Source organism: Phoca vitulina, unplaced genomic scaffold, assembly GCF_004348235.1.
Source record: "Phoca vitulina isolate PV1807 unplaced genomic scaffold, GSC_HSeal_1.0 scaffold3, whole genome shotgun sequence".
In the NCBI taxonomy this organism is placed as follows: Eukaryota; Metazoa; Chordata; class Mammalia; order Carnivora; family Phocidae; genus Phoca; species Phoca vitulina.
Genome location: NW_022589706.1, coordinates 89,327,994 through 89,349,633, shown reverse-complemented (window position 1 = coordinate 89,349,633; position 21,640 = coordinate 89,327,994). Strand labels below are relative to the sequence as shown.

Sequence of the window (21,640 nt, the reverse complement as noted above, 5' to 3'; positions counted from 1 at the left end):
GTATTCCGTTGCTTTGGGATGGAATGTTCTGAATATGTCTGTGAAGTCCATTTGGTCCAGTGTGTCATTTAAAGTCTTTATTTCCTTGTTGATCTTTTGCTTAGACGATCTGTCCATTTCAGTGAGGGGGGTGTTAAAGTCCCCCACTCTTATTGTATTGTTGTCAATGTGTTTCTTTGCTTTTGTTATTAATTGCCTTATATAATTGGCTGCTCCCATGTTAGGGGCATAGATATTTACAATTGTTAGATCTTCTTGTTGGATAGACCCTTTAAGTAGGATATAGTGTCCTTCCTCATCTCTTATTACAGTCTTTGGTTTAAAATCTAATTTCTCTGATATAAGGATTGCCACCCCAGCTTTCTTTTGGTGTCCATTAGCATGGTAAATGGTTTTCCACCCCCTCACTTTCAATCTGGGGGTGTCTTTGGGTCTAAAATGAGTCTCTTGCAGACAGCATATCGATGGGTCTTGTTTTTTAATCCAATCTGATAGCCTGTGTCTTTTGATTGGGGCATTTAGCCCATTTACATTCAGGGTAACTATTGAAAGATAGGAATTTAGTGCCATTGTATTGCCTGTAAAGTGACTGTTACTGTGTATTGCTTGTGTTCCTTTCTGGTCTATGTTGCTTTTAGGCTCTCTCTTTTCTTAGAGGACCCCTTTCAAGATTTCTTGTAGGGCTGGTTTCGTGTTTGCAAATTCCTTTAGTTTTTGTTTGTCCTGGAAGATTTTTATCTCTCCTTCAATTTTCAATGACAGCCTAGCTGGATATAGTATTCTTGGCTGCATATTTTTCTCATTTAGTGCTCTGAATATGTCCTGCCAGTCCTTTCTGGCCTGCCAGGTCTCTGTGGATAAGTCTGTTGCCAATCTAATGTTTCTACCATTGTAGGTTACATATCTCTTCTCCCGAGCTGCTTTCAGGATTTTCTCTTTGTCTCTGAGACTCGTAAGTTTTACTATTAGATGTCGGGGTGTTGACCTATTTTTATTGATTTTGAGAGGGGTTCTCTGTGCTTCCTGGATTTTGATGCCTGTTTCCTTCCCCTAATTAGGGAAGTTCTCTGCTATAATTTGCTCCATTATACCTTCTGCCCCCTCTCTCTTTCTTCTTCTTCTGGGATCCCAATTATTCTAATGTTGTTTCGTCTTATGGTATCATTTATCTCTCGAATTCTGCCCTCATGATCCAGTAGTTGTTTATCTCTCTTTTTCTCAGCTTCTTTATTTTCCATCATTTGGTCTTCTATATCACTGATTCTCCCTTCTGCCTCATTTATCCTAGCAGTTAGTGCCCCCATATTTGATTGCACCTCATTAATAGCCTTTTTGATTTCTACTTGGTTAGATTTTAGTTCTTTTACTTCTCCAGAAAGGGTTTCTCTAATAACTTCCATGCTTTTTTCAAGCCCAGCTAGTATCTTTAAAGTGATGATTCTGAACTCTAGATCTGACATCGTACTAATGTCCGTATTGAGTAGGTCCCTGGCAGTCGGTACTACCTCTTGTTCTTTTTGTTGAGGTGATTTTTTCCTTCTTGCCATTTTGTGCAGAGGAGAATAGATTAATGAGAGAACAAAATGCTAGCAGGGTAACAATGTCCCCAGAAAATATACTCTAAATAAATCAGAAAAGACCTGAAGCAGTGGGAAAAGAAAGGGAAAGAGAGAAAAAAGAAAGAAAAAAAGAAAAAAGAAAAAGATAAAGATAAAAACAAACAAAAGCAGAACAAAACAAAACAAAACAAAAACAGAATGTGATCAAATATGATCAGGCTGGTTTATAGATCAGTGCCACACACTAGATTTTGGGTGTATTTTGGTCTGTTAAAAGAAAGTCCCTCCCAAAATTTTAAAGAAAGAAAAACTTATATATGTACAAAAATAAGGGTTGATATGATGAAGGGATGGAATGTGACTGTAAAATTGGAAATTATAAAAATTTTAAAAAAGGATTTGATAAGTTGCTTGAAAAAAGAAAGAAGAGGATTAAAAAAAAAAAAAGAAAGAAAGAAAAAAGGGAGAGAATGTGATCAGGCAGGGGAGTAGAAAAAAACCATACACTAGAGATTTAGGGTATATTTTGATCTGTTAGAAGAAACTATCTCAAGATTTTAAAGAGAGAACAACTTATATATATATGCCAAAAATACGGGTAACTACTATGAAGGGATAGAATATGACTCTAAAAATGAAAAATAAAAATGTTTTTTTTTTTAAAAAAGGGATTGATAAGATGTTGGTTGAAAAAGGGAAAAAGAAAAATTCAAAAAAAAAGAAAAAAAGAAAAAAGAAAAAAAGACAGTTAAAAAAAATAATTAACTTTGAAAGACTAAAGAATCATGGTAAAAAAGCCATGAATTCTATGTGCAGTATTCCCCTAGCGCTGGAGTTCTGCCGTTCTCATTGATCGGTAAACTTGGTCTTGGCTGGCTGTTCTCGCTGATCTTCTGGGGGAGGGGCCTGTTGCCGTGGTTCCCAAATGGCTTTGCCGGAGGCAAAATTGCCCCGCCCTTGCCGGTCCGGGCTAAGTAATCTGCTCGGGTTTGGTCTCTGGAGCTTTTGTTCCCTGCAAGCTTTCCCTACAGCTTTGGAGGCGGAGAGTGAAAATGGCGGCCTCCCAGTCTCCGCCCCGGCGGAGCCGAGAACTTGGGGTCCCGCTCCTCAGTGAGCCCCCAGAGAAAAGCAGTCAGTCACTCCCGTCTCCCCGGTCTCCGGCCACACTACACGCTCACCCAGCCTGTGACCGCGCCTTTCTACCTGGCACCCGACCCTGGGTGGAGTCTCCAAACCCAGCAGATCCCCGCGGTGCGCTCCCGCAGCTCTCCTCCCGGGGGAAGAAGGTGAGTCTCCCTGGATCTGCCGCTTGTTGGGTCCCTGCTGGAGGAGCAGTGGCCCGACTGTGCCACGGATCACGGTTTATAGCAACCCCGAGCTGAGAGCCCGCGCCTGGGCTCCGTCTCTGCAGCCAGCTTCCCTGCTCCGATACCTGGGAGCTCTGCCGCACTCAGGCACCCCCGGTCTTTCTGTGACCCTGAGGGTCCTGAGACCACACTGTCCTGCGAGGGTTCCACCCCCCACTTCGCCACCAGAGTGACGTCCCTCAGCGTAGCAGACTTCTAAAAGTTCCGATTTTGTGCTCCGTGGCTCTATCACTTGCCAGAAGCGGCCGACGGAGGCCCCTCCCCCGCCGTCTATCCTCCTGAATAACGCCTCGGATTCACTTCTCCGCACGTCCTACCTTCCAGAAAGTGGTCGCTTTTCTGTTCAGAGAGTTGTTGCTATTCTTTTCTTCGATCTCCTGTTGAGTTTGTAGGTGTTCAGAATGGCTTGATCCCTATCCAGCTGAATTCCTGAGAGGAGACGAAATCCAGGTCTCCTACTCCTCTGCCATCTTGCTCCGCCCCTTCCTTTTTCTTTTTTGCAAAGAACACAAAAATACTAATTCTTCCTTCCTGTCTTTCTTCCTCTTTTCCTTCCTTCTTCCCTTTCCTCAATAGACAATTAATGAATATCTATTATCTGCTAAGCATTTACTTGATATCAAGGATGCAGAAATGAATGAGATGCTGCTTATTCTCAGGGTTTTTATTTAAGTGTAATAAGACAGTATTTTAGGTTTTTGAGAGAAATATGCAGTTTAGAGCCACAAAGGAGGCACTGGTTAGTTAAAAGGGGGAGTAAAAATTTTAAAAAACAGGACAGACCACTGAGATAACACGAGTGAAAAATGAGTAAGTGTGCTTGAGGGAGAAGACAGGAGAGAAGAACTAGGCAGAGAGAGCAGCATTCAAAAGAGCACAAGATAATGCCCAAATAACATGTTCCACTCTTCTGGTAAAATATATATTGCTTCAGCACTGACCTGTCAGTGGCTCTGGAAACACTGCTTGTGGGATTTGGCCTGTAGTCTGTTTTTATAGGGCTGGTGTACTAAGGATTGGTTTTATATTTTTATTTTTATTTTTATTTTTAAAGATTTTATTTATTTATTTGACGGAGAGAGACACAGCGAGAGCAGGAACACAAGCGGGGGGAGTGGGAGAGGGAGAAGCAGGCTTCCCGCGGAGCAGGGAGCCCGTTGCGGGGCTCGATCCCAGGACCCTGGGATCCTGACCTGAGCCGAAGGCAGACGCTTAACGACTGAGCCACCCAGGCGCCCCAGCTTTATATTTTTAAAGGATTGTAAAAAACAAACAAAGAACAATGTATGACAGAGGCATTATGTTGCTGGCAAGGTCTAAAATATTTACTACATAGCTCTTCAGAGTAAAAGTTTGTCAAACTGTGACCCACACACCTAATGATCCAAAGGAAAGTATATCAAATTGCAATCATAATGATGAACAGTATTCCATGAATCCATAATTAATCTATCCATCAGTGATTATTGATAACCTCCTGTGTCCTTAGAAGGATGAAATTTGTAGAATATAAAATAAATTTCTGATAATTCTTACCTTTACGACTCTCTAAAAGGAGCATAAAATGTTGAGGAAAGGAAGAAGAAATTGATTTGGTGTCAGAGAAAGCTTTGAGTTGAGAATTAGGAGATGAGCCTGAGCAGCTCATGTGGGGCCAGAATATACAGGAAATTTATACTCTAGGCCTCAGGGCCTCAGGGACCTAAATCCAACCATACTGATCACCTTTGCATAGAACTCTGTCTACCATTTGAAATACTAATTCTCCAGATTCTTCTATCATCTCCCAACATTCCTAATTATTCATCCTAATTATTCATCCAATAATTCATTGCTCTTCTATAACCTTCCAGATCATTATTCTTGTCTTTTGTACGTAAGATTAGGAAGTGAACCGCTTAGCAGTAGGGCATGGGAATTCTCATTTCTGCATTCTCATTTCAGGGAATAGATGTCTTTCGTCCTTGGTTGTCACTTCTTTTTTTTTTTTTTTTTAAAGATTTTATTTATTTATTCATGAGAGACAGGGAGAGAGAGAAAGAGGCAGAGGGAGAAGCAGGCTCCCAAGGAGCAGGGAGCCTGATGCGGGACTCAATCCCAGGACCCTGGGATCATGACCTGAGCCGAAGGCAGACGCTTAACCATCTGAGCCATCCAGGCACCCTTGGTTGTCACTTCTAAATGCATATTTAGTATCCATTGTTTACATTCTTTCTTACTGAATGAACCCAAAGTTTGCTTGTGGAGCCAAGTGTCTGGCTAAAGGACTGATTTTTCACCTTTTATTTCAGGTAGGAGACTATTAACATATTTCTGGCCATTTAGATATAAGCCTAAGGTGTGGTATGAGGCTCCAGGAAAGCAGGTTAGATACAGGTGATGCTTGCCCTTCTACCCTTTGCCTTTGCTCCTTTGTTTTGCCTCGCATTTGGTCCTATTGGCTGGAACTAAGGTAGCATCTTAAAACTATGAAGGAAAGGCTGAGAGAATAAGGGACCTCACGTCTGGCATTCTTGAACCTCTGAGCCAACTGCTTGTCTCCCAAACTCCCATTACTTAAGTAAGCTCCTTTCTTTTTTAAGCCAAAGGACTTAAAAAAGAGTTCTTTGTTTTCATTTTTGTCTTTCTGGTACAGAGTTTGAACCCATTCCCTACACAATGTTTTTGCATTGCATTTTTCTTCAGCTGTTTTGACATTTGCCTACATTCAAATTGCCCCAATGTTTAAAATTTGTAGACCATCCAAAGGAATATTTATATAGAATACCCTGAAGATAACGGCCCAAAACTTTTTAAGAAGTGTTGGTAGCAGACTTTACAGCTATTTATCAATCAAGACATTAGTTTTGTGAGTAGATTCTTAGAATGGTCAATAATAGCATAATTAACTTTCACTGACAGATTTTAATTTAACTGCTTCACTGACCAAACTTGTTTTTAATTATTAAATGACTGTGAAATAATCAAGAGCCAAGATTTTCAAGAATTTATTTTTTTTTTACTTAACTCCTACTGTACCAAGTAAACTCTCTTCAAATTGGATAATCCATCAAAGGTGCTTGTTACCACGTATTTTTCTTTTCTTTTTTCTCTTTTGCCTTTTTCAACTTGAAAAATTCTTTCAGCTTGATAGTTTCTTTCATACTTTATCTATAGTGGCTGAACATTTTCATCATTCCATGATTACCTCTTTATAGTTGACATTTCAGTCCCCAACCGTCATATCTGCAGTAACTTGAACAATATGGGAATATGAGAAATTGTTTCCAAGCATGTTGACAGTGAAGAGAGGTAAAACTGATTGATAATACAGGAGAATTAGCGGGCTTGAAGTCAGGTTGTTTTGAGATGAGAATTGTATCAATGCTGTGATTTCCAAATATGATACCTCTTTAATATGATGATAACAAAATGGAAATATAATATTTTGGTATGATTTTAATCTGAAACATGTCAACATATCTACAGAAAAGTATAATAATGTAATCATCTGTATAGGCAGTTACTTAAGTGGTAGTAATATAAGGGATTTTTTATTAATATGTAGGTACCATTTATTAACATAACTTACTTTTTGTCTAATGAAATTTAACCTATTTTAAATGGAGTAAAGGTTCCCCAATATTGGAAACAATCACAGATATGAATATTTTAACTCTTACAGAAGGCACAGGATGTCACAGAGGGATTTTAAAATGCAATAAGACCCTGTATTTTGGGGGTAGGGGAGGGAATTGACAACCTAAGGGATGGCACATGCCTATACCAAATGTTTAACGCATTTTTCCGTAAATGCATTAAGATGACATTACAGGGAAAAAATGACTCCTAAGAGAAATCTCAGCTGTACTCAAAAATAATATTAGAAATGTATTCCATTGCTCAGAGAAAGTAATAGTTTATGCAAATCTATATCTGCAAAGTAATGTGTTTAAATTACTGATTCCAACCCATCAGCTACATAATTGTGTAAGCACCCAATAGGTTTGGAAATGTGTTCAAAATCAGAAAATCAAGGGCATTCTAGCCAGCCTTAAAAAGGGCAAGTTGCCCTCTTCGACATTTCTACTTCACACACACACACACACACACACACACGCACCCTAGCCATCCCACCTAAAATAGTGCTTTATTCCATGAACATAGGCAATCAGAGAATTAAATAATAATAATAATAAAATTTTAAAAATAGCAAATGTATAGTGTGTATAAATTCTTGAGGTACTAAGAATGGAGAGAAGATATGGCAAGATAAATTGAGAATATTATTTAGTTGAGATAAAATTACAAATGAAACAGTGTGAAGATAGTGTAATTTGTATTAATCAAAATTATTTTGAGTACCTTCTTTTCGCATGTGTCTGCTTACAGTAACTATAGAAATGGTGTCATAATGGGATGGATAGTACTATGCTTGTTTCCATCTGACTCTGAACACATGTAAGAGTCTTTAATGTTATCATTTCTTTCAGGTTAAGGGCATTGTGAGAAGCTCTAAATACTTAATATCTGGTACTGTCTCTCTTGTTACTAAATTAAATCTAGAACTAAATCTTTCCATGTAGCAGAGGCAACAATGAAGGGAAAAAGTTACTGAAATGCAGTCTGGCGTTTCATGAGATATTCTCATACCACATCTCTGCCACCCTTCACTCTTCTCAGTTCTTGCTTTCCTCCTTATTCTGCTTATTTCAAGAGCCAATCAGCATAAGCATTCCCTTGAATACACTCTGAACTCCTTTGCACTTCTTGGTTCATCATACTGCAAAGCCTCAACCTTGTTTGGATCCAAATCTCCACCTAATCTATGCCTGTACCCCTGAAACAATGTTTGGCTGGGGCCAACATTTGATTTTTCTCACTTTAAAGTCATGAACACAGACCTCAAGTAGACCCTCAAAACTTCCCAGAAGTTACGCTGCAAGTCCTCACTTTGTTCATCATCTTATTCTCCTAGGCCACTGTTGCATCGTCTCTGCAAACTGCTTCACATCTCCCCCATCCTCATTCTCAGCTGATGATCTTATTTCACTGAAAAAAAAAAAAAATCAATAAATTAAAAGGAAACTTCCAGGGGTGCCTGCATGGCTCAGTCGGTTAAGCCTCTGCCTTTGGCTCAGGTCATGATCCCAGTGTTCTGGGATCAAGCCCCATATCAGGCTCCCTGTTCACTGGGAAGTCCGCTTGTCCTTCTTCCTCTGCGCCTCCCCCCTGCTCATGCACTCTTTCTCTCACTTGCGTTCTGTCTCTCTCTCTCTCTCAAAACAAATAAGTAAAATCTTTAAAAAAAAAAAAAAAAAGGGAACTTCCACATGCTCCCATTACTACAACTAGCCCTTCAACATGATGATAACAAAATGAAAATATAATAATAGGTATGATTTAACGTAGTCACAGAAAAAATATATAATTATAATAATCTTTACAGACAATTACTCAGTGGCCATTACTATTTAGTAAAAGCTCGTGGAATATATTGTTACCACTTATTAACATAAGCTGTGTTAATAATAACATAAATATAAATTGTGGACTGGCATCCCATGAGGGAAGCACACAATCTTGGCTTCTGCCTTAAAATGATGAATAAAAGAACTAGAAACACAAAGGCCAAATTCTCCACTTTTGCACTCAATCCCACCCCATTCCAACTGTTCAAGAGCATTATTCCAGCAATTCTCCCCTCTCTCCTAAATCATTTCCCTCTCTGTACAAAGATACTGCTATTACTCCCATCTTTAGGTAATCTTGCGCTTAGGTTTGCTGCTCCCTCCAGCTACGGCACCATTTCTAGACTCTCCATTTTAGCAAAACTTCTTGAAATAGTTATTAATACTCACTGTCTCCATTGCAGGTCCTCCCACTCTCTCTTAAATTCATTCTGATGTGCTTTCCCTTCACCTGTCCGTCTGAACTCTTATCCAGTTCACCAGTGCATGTCCAATAGTAAAACCAACGGGCAATTCTTAGTTTCTCATTTAACTTCATCTATTAACAGCACTTGACATTCAGACTCTTTTATCAAACACTTCTTCAGTTGGCTCTCATTTTGTTGTGGGTTCCTAGTATTCCTCCAGTCTCACTTGATACTCTCTTTCTCAGTATATTTCCTGGATGTCTTCTCTTCTCCCTGACTTTGTAATGTTAAATGCCCCAAAGATCTATCCTTAGACTTCTTCTCTATTTATGCATTCATTCTGTTAATCATCTTAATGAGTCTTACGACTCTAAATAAAATTTATGTATTGATAACTCACCAAATTTAGATCTCCAGCTGAACTCTCTCCTCTGAATCCTAAACTTGTTTATTTGACTTCCTATCTGACATACCCAGTTGGATGTCTAATGTCAAACATATGTCCTATCTTTCTCCCCAAAACCTGTTTTAACTTCCCAGTCTCACTTGATGGAAACCCTATCCTGTTAGTTGAGCATTTCTCTCATGTTTTTTAGTCAATCAATCATCCAATCCTGTGGCTCCACAATACATCCAGGACCTAAATGATCCACACCTATTCCTTCTCTGCAGTGATGCTGCATTATAGAGCTTCCATGAAAACATGATCAATGTGAATAGTGCCCCCTGGAGTTGTTCAGTAAATAACTTGTAAGGTTATTTGCAGCAACCCTGACTCTTGACATCACCTCTTATGACTCTCCCCCTTTACTAATTCCACTCCAAAAAACAATTGAATTCTTATTCGTCCTAAAAAGTACCTGAGGAGCTTTTAACTCAGAGCAATGTATGTACTGTCACCTCCTTCCCCAAGTTATCTGTATGGCTTAATTCCTCACAACTTCAGATCTTGATTCAAAATATTAGCTGCTCTAGGAAGCCCTCCTGAATAACCTATTTAATATTGCAACCCATACCCCTTCAAACCTCCCCGTTTCTCTGCTTTATTTCTCTCTGTAGCTCTTAGCATCTTCTAATATATTGTACAACTTAACTACTTATTTTGTGTAATCTTGGTCTCATCCCATTAAAATATATGCTTCCTGATGGCAAAGATCTCTGTCTGTTTTGTTGATTGATATATTTTCAGCACCTAGAATGGTTTATAATACATCATGTATATAATAAATATGTATTGAATAAAGGAAATTAATGAACCAAAGTGTATTGAACATTTTGATTATCAATAAAGTAAGAATTCTAACCACAAAAATTAACAATGCAAATGCCTGATCAACTACATTTCATACAGTGTGAATGAAGATTTAAGTTTTTCTGTTAGTTCCATTTAGGCAACAAAGCAGACCTTCAGCAGGATCAAGAATATTAAAGGGATGAGTCTCAATTGCTCAAAATGGCTCTACTTAGGATCAGAAAGTTCACACTAAACAAGCAACATCATTGTTACGCTATTTCTTTTTCAAAAGAAAAATCCATTTGTAACACAGAGCTCTCCAGAGATTTGTCACCATTTACTAGGCTTCAGTCCAAAAAGTGTCAGGATTGACCCAGCCAATTTCCAGGGTCACACAGTCATTGCTTTTATCACTTATGAAAACAGAAGACAATTTCAGTTCCCAAAACACAGTGGAAAATCAATAATCCTAGGGTCATCCTCAAAGTTGACAATGTGATTCCAAGTCCTTATTAAAAGGAAAAATAGATAATGAGATCTATTTTCTTTAGCACTAGTGCTGTTCCCTAGAAGTTGTGTATATGGGAGTACAAATCAATACTTCAAGTTCAACAGGATATTGTTTAATGCATTATATTGTTACTGAAGAAAATGAAGTATATTCATATATGCAGTCATTATTTTACATATTTTCCTTTTATATCCATTCATTAAATATCTATGATTAATTTATTTAATAACTTTTTTTACTTATCACTTCCTTTAAAAATATTTATTAAATACCAACAATGTACCAGGCATGTTGCTAAGTGCTGGGGATATAAAACTATCCTAAATGTATTGTGGGCTGTTTTTACAAACAATATCTCCTGAAATGCAAACATAAGGACATAATAATAGGAAAAATACCATTGGTCTGGTTCTTCATCATTCCTGTATCAAGACCTCCATCTACTCTTCAGGTTTCTGTCCAACTGTTTGTGGGAGATCTGGGGATCTCCTACATGGCCATGAGCCTATTTTTCTCCTTTTTATCTCTGGCTCCCTATGGTGTATCAGGTCTTCTAAAAAGTATCTACAGTGACTGACCACAAAATGCAACTCAAAAGTGCTGCTCATGTTCAACCTATGGGCCTCTCTACATTTGCATGTGATACCTACAAATCCCTTTGACTATTTGTTAGTATGTGGTTATCATTTTGAAGGAATATTGCAATGCATGTTGGCACAGAGGCACTTGTGGTCATCCAGATTAATCCACTGGAGCAACGTTCCTTCAATAGAATTTGTCCCCCTTCTTTATGTTACCTACATTATATGGTTTCACCACATGTTGGCCTATGTTAAATACCTGTGGTATTTATTATTTAAGTAAACTGGTCTCATATTTATTTTCTCTGTACGTTACCCCTGGCTGACCAGTACATAAAATTAAACAGTCATACATATTACATTATTACATGAAAGTATCCAGCTAGGCAAATAGGTGTTTGCCATATATCAATGAGTTTTCTTGAAGAGATATTGAGCAGTGCTTTAGCAAACTCTTCCTCTGTTTTCCTAGAATTCAAACCACTGACATCTGTATGAATCCTTTAAACCTTTCATACTTATTACAAAGGGGCAAAAACTACCTGTATCAGTCAGGATTCTGTGGTAGAGGCAGAAGCCACTTGGAGTTATTTGAAGCAGGGGGAGTTTCTTCTTTTTCTTTTTTATTATGTTATGTTAATCACCATACATTACATCATTAGTTTTTGATGTAATGTTCCATGATTCATTGTTTGCTTATAACACCCAGTGCTCCATGCAGAACATGCCCTCTTTAATACCCATCACCAGGCTAATCCATTCCCCCACCCCCTCCCCTTAGAACCCTCAGTTTGTTTCTCAGAGTCCATAGTCTCTCATGGTTCGTCTCCCCCTCCAATTCCCCCCCCTTCATTTTTCCCTCCTACTATCTTCTTTTTTCTTTAACATATAATGTATTATTTGTTTCAGAGGTACAGGTCTGTGATTCAACAGTCTTACACAATTCACAGCGCTCACCATAGCACATACCCTCCCCAATGTCTATCACCCAGCCACCCCATCCCTTCCACCCCCCACCACTCCAGCAACTCTCAGTTTGTTTCCTGAGATTAAGAATTCCTCATAACAGTGAGATCATATGATACATGTCTTTCTCTGATTGACTTATTTCACTCAGCATAATACCCTCCAGTTCCATCCACATCATTGCAAATGGCAAGATTTCACTCTTTTTGATGGCTGCATAATATTCCATTGTGTATGTGTGTGTGTGTGTGTGTGTGTGTGTGTGTGTGTGTATATATATATATATATATATATATATATATACCACCTCTTCTTTATCCATTCATCTGTCGGTGGGCATCTTGGCCATAGTTTGGCTATTGTGGACATTGCTGCTATAAACATCGGGGTACATGTACCCCTTTGGATCAGTACATTTGTATCTTTGGGGTAAATACCCAGTAGTGCAATTGCTGGGGCTTATGGTAGAGCAATCTACACATTTAATGCAATCCCTATCAAAATATCATCCACTTTTTTCAAAGAAATGGAACAAATAATCTTAAAATTTGTATGGAAACAGAAAAGACCCCGAATAGCCAGAGGAATGTTGAAAAAGAAAAGCAAAGCTGGCGGCATCACAATTCTGGACCTCCAACTCCATTACAAAGCTGTCATCATCAAGACAGTATGGTACTGGCACAAAAACAGACACATAGATCAATGGAACAGAATAGAGAGCCCAGAAATAGAACCTCAACTCTATGGTCAACTTATCTTCGACAAAGCAGGAAAGAATGTCCAATGGAAAAAAGACAGTCTCTTCAACAAATGGTGTTGGGAAAATTGGACAGCCATATGCAAAGGAATGAAACTGGACCATTCCCTTACACCACACACAAAAATAGATTCCAAATGGTTGAAAGACCTCAGTGTGAGACAGGAGTCCATCAAAATCCTTGAGGAGAACACAGACAGCAACCTCTTCAACCTCAACTGCAGCAACTTCTTCCTAGAAGCATCACCAAAGGCAAGGGAAGCAAAGGCAAAAATGAACTATTGGGACTTCATCAAGATAAAAAGCTTTTGCACAGCAAAGGAAACAGTCAACAAAACCAAAAGACAACCGACAGAATGGGAGAAGATATTTGCAAATGACGTAACAGATAAAGGGCTAGTTACCAAAATCTATAAAGAACTTATCAAACTCAACATCCAAAGAACAAATGATCCAATCAAGAAATGGGCAGAAGACATGAACAGACATTTTTCCAAAGAAGGTATCCAAATGGCCAACAGACACATGAAAAAGTGTTCAGTATCGCTCGGCATCAGGGAAATCCAAATCAAAACCTCAATGAGATACCACCTCACACCAATCAGAATGATTAAAATTAACAAGACAGGAAAAAACAAATGTTGGTGAGGATGTGGAGAAAGGGGAACCCTCCTACACTGTTGGTGGGAATGCAAGCTGGTGCAACCACTCTGGAAAACAGTATGGAGGTCCCTCAGAAAGTTGAAAATAGAGCAGGGTAGTTTTTATTCAGCAATTTAAGCACCTTCAAAAACTTTAGAAGGGTTGATGGAGCAGATTCTAGGCTGTATTTCTCAGGGGACTCACAAAGCCAGACAGAACTGGTTCCCTAGGAGGACGGCGGGGACACCACTTCAAAAGCTGCCACTGGGGCTCGGGCAGAAGCAATAAGTTTCCACTGCCTCCTTGCAATGGGGCACCAAATACTGCTCCAGGAAACCTTCCTGTTTTCACGACCTCACATGTCAACAACAGGGGCCAGGAGCTGCCATGCTTTAGCATTTGCACACCTACTGCCTTCTGAAATATGTCCTGAGTACATCTAATTGGCTGAATTGTGTTTGCATAAAAAACAATAGCTGCAGAGAAGTTTGGGAAATGTAGAATTTTACTTTATAATCTCTCCAAGTAAAAACCAGTCCAAGTAGATAGGAGTTCCAGTTCAGAAATACATACTGAAGTCAGTTCTCTTTGTAAAGTGCTTCCAATCATTAACTGCGGTTGGGTAGGGCGGAGATCACAGTAGCAACAACTTAGTAGAAAAGCAAATGAAAAACCTATGAATTTAAAAGACTTGGTTATAATTTTAGCTCTGACATTTAGGAATGTGAGCAAGTCATTTGCCTTCCCTGTGCCTCAGTTCCCACATTTGATAATAATATCCGGGCTACCTCACAGGGTAATTATGAGGATCTCGTTAGACATAAATGTGAAAACACTTCATGAATATTAGATACTCAGCAACTGCAAGCAGATACGATCAATAAGAATGATTAAACAAAAATAAAATGAGATCATTTCAGTTACTATTAGATGTTTAGTGTTAAATGCCTTTTATTTTATTCTAGGTCTTGAAAAATGGCAACCTTATTTATATATAGTCTGTAAATTACCACATTATCTCATTTCCTAGTCAACTGAGACCGTAATGTAACTGGGAAGATTTAATCAAGTTAAACTAAATATTTGTGGTGTCATACCATAATATCATAGAAATCTTGGGTCCTATAAGGGACGTTGTTTTAATAAATAATAAATACCATGTTGGAGTTAGTTTATTCTGTCACTTTATGTCTATTCTTATAGTTTCAAATGCTTCCTTTATTCACGTTAGCAAGTCTTTTAAATTTTGTAATTTTTGTGATCTTGTATAGATATAATGTTTAGTTCACTTTTTAGTTGACCAAACTCTGTGAAGGGTGTTTTAAGCTCTGGACAGTAAAGAACGAAGGTTTCTAGTTCAGCAAGCTTTTTGATAACAGAAAAAGAGTTTCTGGGGAATTACTTTTCATTTTGTGTTATCATTTAGATTGAAAAAGCATAAACTCATAATTATCTAGTGTGATTTACTGTTTTGATTGAGCTCTGGTTGTCAGTGTGATAAGATGACCTTATGAGCAGTATAACATTGAGCCCCCAGAAATCAATAAATATAATAAAATCCTTTTACTGCCCCTTCCTTCCTACTCACTAAATCAATTGCTTTTTACCTTCTGGTTTTTCATGAAAGTTCTACAATTCATTTTACTACCTGTCAAAATTGAAATGTCTTTTTTTTTTTTTTTCCTGCGGAGATACAGTTGTTTGATATTTCAATTTTGTTCATGATTTCATTTTTCATCCCTTTGTTTCTAGGACATTTACACACTTACCTTAATGTTCTAGGTCCCAAATTTGGAATAACATATTATACAGGGATAGAAAATGAGGACTAGGACAGTGATCAGTATAGATTATTAGGATTCATACACTGTTATTTTGCAAATCATGGAACAAGATGATTACAAAACTCCATATGAATCATGACAAAGTAATGAGAGTATAACAGATTGTTTTTCCTTTCTTGCAAATCAGGAGTACTTCTCTAAACATCAGTCACATGAGTTCTATTTACCACATAGAAGGCTTTGAACACCTTCAACCCTATATTTCTCCCATGAGGAAGTTCATCTGTATCTCATACCCAGTGCACCCACACTGGCTACCTGATGATACCGCTCCTCAGAACACTTTGTGATGATGATTCACTGGGCAATATGGAACTAAGCTAAGAAAACTAAGGCTTTTCCCAGTACGTGTCCCCCAGTGATGTGTCAAAATAACAATAGCTGCCTGCCCTGCTGGCAGCTTCCAAGTAGTTTCGTTATGGAACTTTCCCAACCTTGCCTTGTATTGAAAATATAAGCTGGGAAAAGTATTTTTCTTCTGCACACACCAAGAAATGAATTTTCCCCAGTGCCTAGCAAAAGACTCCAGCTCATTTTATAGCATTGATTTCATAATACAGTCTTTCTACAGAGTCATTTATTGTAATAGATGTTAGAAAACACCTCGTCTTGGTGAAAGAGAGGTAAATTTGGCTAAACGATGAGAGTCATTCCATGAAAGGAAAAATGATGGAGCCTTACAAAATATTTAGGGCCCATCTTCTGAGCTCAGTGTGGCATGTGACTTAGGCACTGCAGATATTTGATCCATTCACCATTTGCTTATTATGCCAGACTGAATTCTTTTCCTATGCTGTGTACCATATAATGGAAAATATAAATGGCAATTGTCAACACTTTTGTGTTCTGTTTATTGATTCAATCAACTTTCATATAATACTGTACACTATCATTTATAACCTCACTGATGAGATTCAATCCTAGAAGGAGTCTTATAAAGCAGATAAGCATTTAAACGGAGAGATATAAAAAAGGAGAAATTAGAAAACTGCAGATCTGTATCATGTACCTTGCAATATAATATCATTCTTCAACATTTTTTTCCATTTTCTTATTTTAAATTTGTTTTCCTTTAGACTCAACTGTTTATCCAAGACAAGCACCTCATAGTAAAGTGTATGTTTCATAATAAGTAAATTGAATTGCTATGAACCAAAACCAAAGGAAGAACCTTAATTTTGCTTTCCCTTTACCCTCCGTAACCAAAACATCACTGGGTGTCATATGACATTTGTCCCCTGGCTTTTAATTGGACCACCAATAATCAGTCTAGTCTGGGTACCCGTGTTCCCTCTACTCTGCACCATTGCAGTAACTTCTAATGCACAGCCTTACTTAATTCATTTCCTCCCCGCTTTTAGTTCATCTTAACGTGTTGTCACTAGGTCCTTCTTCCAAAAACATAGAGCAGATCATGTCTCTCCATGCTCAGAGAGCTTCCTTATCTACAGTATTTAAGTGGAATTCATTCCAAATCCCTTAGTTAACAGTAAAAGCTCATTACTTTATAGTTCATACTTACCTTTCTGGTCATCTTCAGTGTTACACACACACACACACACACACACACACACACACACACGTACAGCGTGCTCTTCCATCTCTCATATTTGGCACTTGCTCAAGTGACACTGCTTTTCTATCTGGGGAAAGTCCATGTTCTATTCCTATCTTCTTCCAAAACTTTCTGTATTCAAATTTCAGAATTAAACTCACCCACATACCACATTTCAAAGTATTTACTATGTCTATGATACCATGAGTTCTGTAAGATTATGAGCTGTTGAAAGACAAAAGTTCTGTCTTAGGTTTTGGATTTCTTGTACTTAGTATAGAATTCAACATATACTAAATAATGTTTACGGAAACAATTTTAATTGGATTCAATGACCACACTCCATGTGATGTTCTCGCTTTCTTTTAGGAACATGGAATACCCACCAACATGGGCTACGCAGTGGCACCACATCACTCAGGGGTCTACCCAGTCCATATGCAGTTGTATGAAGCTTGGAAGAAGGTCTGGAGTATTCAGGTCACCAGCACTGAAGAATATCCACATTTGAAACCTGCACGGTACCGAAAGGGCTTCATTCACAATAACATCATGGTGAGCATATACTGCTGTGTGTAATGAAGACTCTCAATACCTATATGTGGAATAAATACAAGACATAACGTCAGAGCTCTCTAACAGAATATCATAAGTTCCTATCATACCATGGTGGTAACTGGTCACACATTAACACATTGTTTGGCTAGTGGCTTGCTTCATAAGCTGTGGGTGGTTTGCCAAATCTAAGACAAGATCAAAATCCTGAAAATGAATTTCAAATAAATCATCCATGCAGTTTCTCAATTGAAGTTTCGTCTGGAGACCTTATACTTCTGGGAGTTTCTCCTTGTCTTTTGGAGTTTTCCAGGCAAAATGTCAGTCCATAGATCAAGAAAATAGCTCCCAAATCACTCACTATCAACAGACAGAATCAAACAAATAGCATCTGAAAACTAAACTTATCTACTCAGTTTATTTTGGTTTTCAGACACTTAGAGTATCTTAGGATATTTTTTTCTTATTCTTCTATCTTTTTCTTGCATTCTCTAAAAATGGAGGTAGATATATCTCTTTTCAGATATATTGACTGAAAAAAATAATAATAATCTGATGCAACAGTGGTGTATCAGTTGCTATAAATGAGAACAGAATCAAATGAGTTTTACCTGGTAATTTATAAGTACTCATTGGAATGAAAAAAATATGGTATTCTTCACTTTGAAATAAAATAGCCCATCTTAAAATGTCCATCTCTAATTCCAGTGCCTTAGGTTATGTTCTCATTATCAGTTGCCTAGATCATAGCGAGGGTCTACAAACTGTTCTCCTACTTTAAATATTTACATCTTCCCAATCCATTGTTCAGATTGCTATTAGATCATCATCTATCTAATTACTATCTAAAACCAAAGAAAAGGCACTAACACACATGCCTAGCCACAGCCAGTACTAGAAGACCTTAAAAAGCCTCAGATTTAAATGGAGCTATTCATTATGCAAATAATGGTATTGACATTCGTAAAAATCCAGGAGGTATGGAAAGAATTGCTCTTATATAATTTTGAATTAGAGTGAAAATACCATTTCCCTTTATTGAGTTACATGAACATTTGACTATTATAAAATAAAACAGTCATTTTAACCAATATTACATGCATCCACTTAGTTTGAATTTAATACAAACTATTATAGACATAAAGCAAAGAATAGATAAAATTATAGTTACTCTGTTCAATTGGATGCATTTTTCCATTAGATTATAAACAGTTTATTATTCAAAATCAACTTTTGGAATAAAATTACTTATTTGCTTTCTCTGTTGAACATTCAAATTTATAACAGAATTAACCACAGAATGTACCAGAAGCAGTCATTAGATGGTTTGACTACTACTGTGACTAAAATTTAAAATCAGAGTGTAGTAAAAACAAAATTTATAAAAGTGGAAGAAGTGACGAAAATGGACTGTTTTGAATCTTAGAAACTGAGTACCATGTAAGATTGTATTTCAGAAGCAAGCAGAGTAATGGCCCAATACCATGAAAAATGTGACTTTGGAGAATCTCTACATTTAAATTAAATTAATCCTAAGAAGACTTTTATTTTTTGGCAGTCCTTTAACATAACTCAGCTGGTGGGTGAGATTTATAGCACTTCGTGAAAATGCTTTAGCCTATATGTCCTATAGCTTTGATTTGGCAACTCCTTAGTATTTACGTACTTACACCAACACCGGGTCTTGATTTCAGTAAGATTTGACGTTAGCAGCCAAGGAGAAACTCCAATAGGAAATGATAATTTGCAGACTCTGAGGTCATGAGACAGTGGGGGAGCTCTTAATTAAGTAATGCATATGCTGCTTTCCCCCCTTTTCCTCAGGTCCTCCCTCGACAGACCTGCGGATTGTTCACCCACACTATTTTCTACAAAGAATATCCAGGAGGACCCCAAGAATTGGATAAAAGTATCAGAGGAGGTGAACTTTTCCTCACGATCCTTCTAAACCCGGTATGTATTCTATTTATGCTTTTTATAATAACATGAGAATGTTCAAATACATGTTTCGTTTTGTTTCTATTGCCGATCCTTTCACAAGAATAGTTGGTAAGAACTAGCCCTACTAGAAGGAAATTAGACTACATCTCCAAGTTATTCCAATTTGATTTTTAATTTTTATGATCTTCAATCAAGAAAAACACAGATTTGTTAAGAAGCATATGTTGAATTTAACAACTAAATGTAATATAACATCTCAGTGCTGACTTCTATTCTTGAATTGTAGTAAAGACATAATATGCAGCTCTCTAGCCCAAAATTAACATTCACAATGTCATCAGTGAATGCATATTTTGTCCATAAGTTGGGTTTGCTTCTGGCTCAAGATCTCAGTAGGCATACAATTCAGTCTCTAAAAATAATCACAATGTAAAATCACATTGAAAATATGTAACTAGGTATTATCTTTGTATACCAGGGCCCTCTGAGGCCTATTTTAAAAATCTCCACTAATTTTATTTGGAATGAAAATGGAAAATTTGACCCTTTTTTCTTTAATTGTGTCCCTTTATCTTTCAAAGTTTTACAGTTTTATTTCCTTTTATGTGTGTAAAAGTATATCAAGGTAGGGATATGGTATAATTAGATAATGTTGAAATTATTTCAGCTTTCTGATTTTTCTCCCATAAATGTTCCATTTCTGAGGTTCTACAAAAGCATCTCCTCTTTTACATCTTAGTGTGCCCCCAAAATATGAAGTAGCGGCTAGTATGCTATGCCCACTTTGTTTAATGTAACAAATTTTCAAACTCAGAGAAAAAGATTCATGCATTAAACAAAATGACAGCTCAGTTGTCTGTGGTGAAGGTGTGTTTAAAAGGAATTATTTAGATAATTTGTCTATGGTATTTTAAATTCCTGAAGAAGTCAAATAAAAACCTACATTGTGTAAAAAATGAAAACTTGCAAAATGGATTAAAGGTGTAGGGGAGTGGGGGTTAAAATGCTTTAAGTATGAATAAATATGAATAATCAAAAAACCTTTCCCTCAAATGGCATAGTTATTGAAAACAAAACAAAATTTAAACAAGGTATGTTGTGTTGGCGTGGCACTATTCTAGTGAAGAGCTTGAACGCTCTATGATCTTTTACAAGAAACCATTTCTCAGAGCTTGCTTGCTCTTCTGTAAAACAAGCTAGTTGAGCTAAATAATCTTCAGCATGCCTCAAAGGTATCCCTTATGGACATAAATCTGAGATATTCCAATGTTTTGTGTATAATTCAAACTCATTGACACTTAAAAGATATCAGGATATTCTGTAAGTATTTTTTTGGAAATTGAGGTGTGCATGTAAATGTTAATGAAAGCAAATGTGGAAAATCTTTCTGTTTACCCCTTTCCTCACTAGTTGAGATTTTGATCTCCACAAAGGCAAGGGTCATTTTTTCATACCTTTTTCATTCCACAGCTACACTCTTGACCCCAAATCTGCTCTACCATTTCCTAAGGGGAAGTGGATAAGCATCAGAACACTGATGATTGCCTCCCCTAAAACTCTTTCCCCCAGATCTGATTGCTGTTGCTATAAATTATCTGAATACCTGTCTACTTGTCATTAAAGAGATGGAGTTAAAACTTTTTTTTTTTTAATTTTGAATTCAGTACCATACCCCTCATAAAGGGTCGTTCAGGGACTCATAGTTGGTTCTTTAAATAAAATCATCATAAGATGACATTGGCATCTAGTATTTCTACCAAACTTGTGAACTCACAAAACAACACTAACTACTGTAAACCTTGCTTAAAAACATTATCAATGTCATACAGATCGATTTTAATTACAGGAGGAATGGAACAGTGGAAGAGGGATGTTTCAGGAGGCTTCTTGTATCCATTCACAACTGTGCTTGCTTTATCATTGTGAATTGATGGTGAACTCAAAATATGATACATGAATAAAGAAGAGAGACCTGGATAGACACAGCTAGAGATGGTTAATAGTGTGGATAGGACATCATGAAGTATGGTAATATGAAGCCTGTACCTGGCAAATAGTGGCCCACAAAGATGTGAAATTAAGGAACAATGTTGCTTAAAACATGGATAGTGTACACTCATAAGCAATCTAGGGAGATGCTACTCGTCGGCTCTCTAGGGAGACAGGCAGCATCTGGTGGTGGTATCCGTTAAAATGGGGATTAATTCCAGACCTGTGTAGGCAGAAGTACAAGATGTATTAGTCAGCATTCTCCAGAGAAACAGAACCAGG

General features: G+C 37.5%; 1 protein-coding gene across 1 annotated transcript in view; it reads left to right on the top strand.

The window, feature by feature from the left end:
* The window catches only part of LOC116628581 (bifunctional heparan sulfate N-deacetylase/N-sulfotransferase 4), a 262,209-nt gene that overhangs the window by 136,636 nt on the left and 103,933 nt on the right, over nucleotides 1–21,640 (top strand). Inside the window, exons 4-5 of the mRNA XM_032398986.1 lie at nucleotides 17,243–17,428; nucleotides 19,253–19,381. Coding sequence (XP_032254877.1) covers nucleotides 17,243–17,428; nucleotides 19,253–19,381 — 315 coding nt within the window. The remainder of the gene's footprint in view (nucleotides 1–17,242; nucleotides 17,429–19,252; nucleotides 19,382–21,640) is intronic.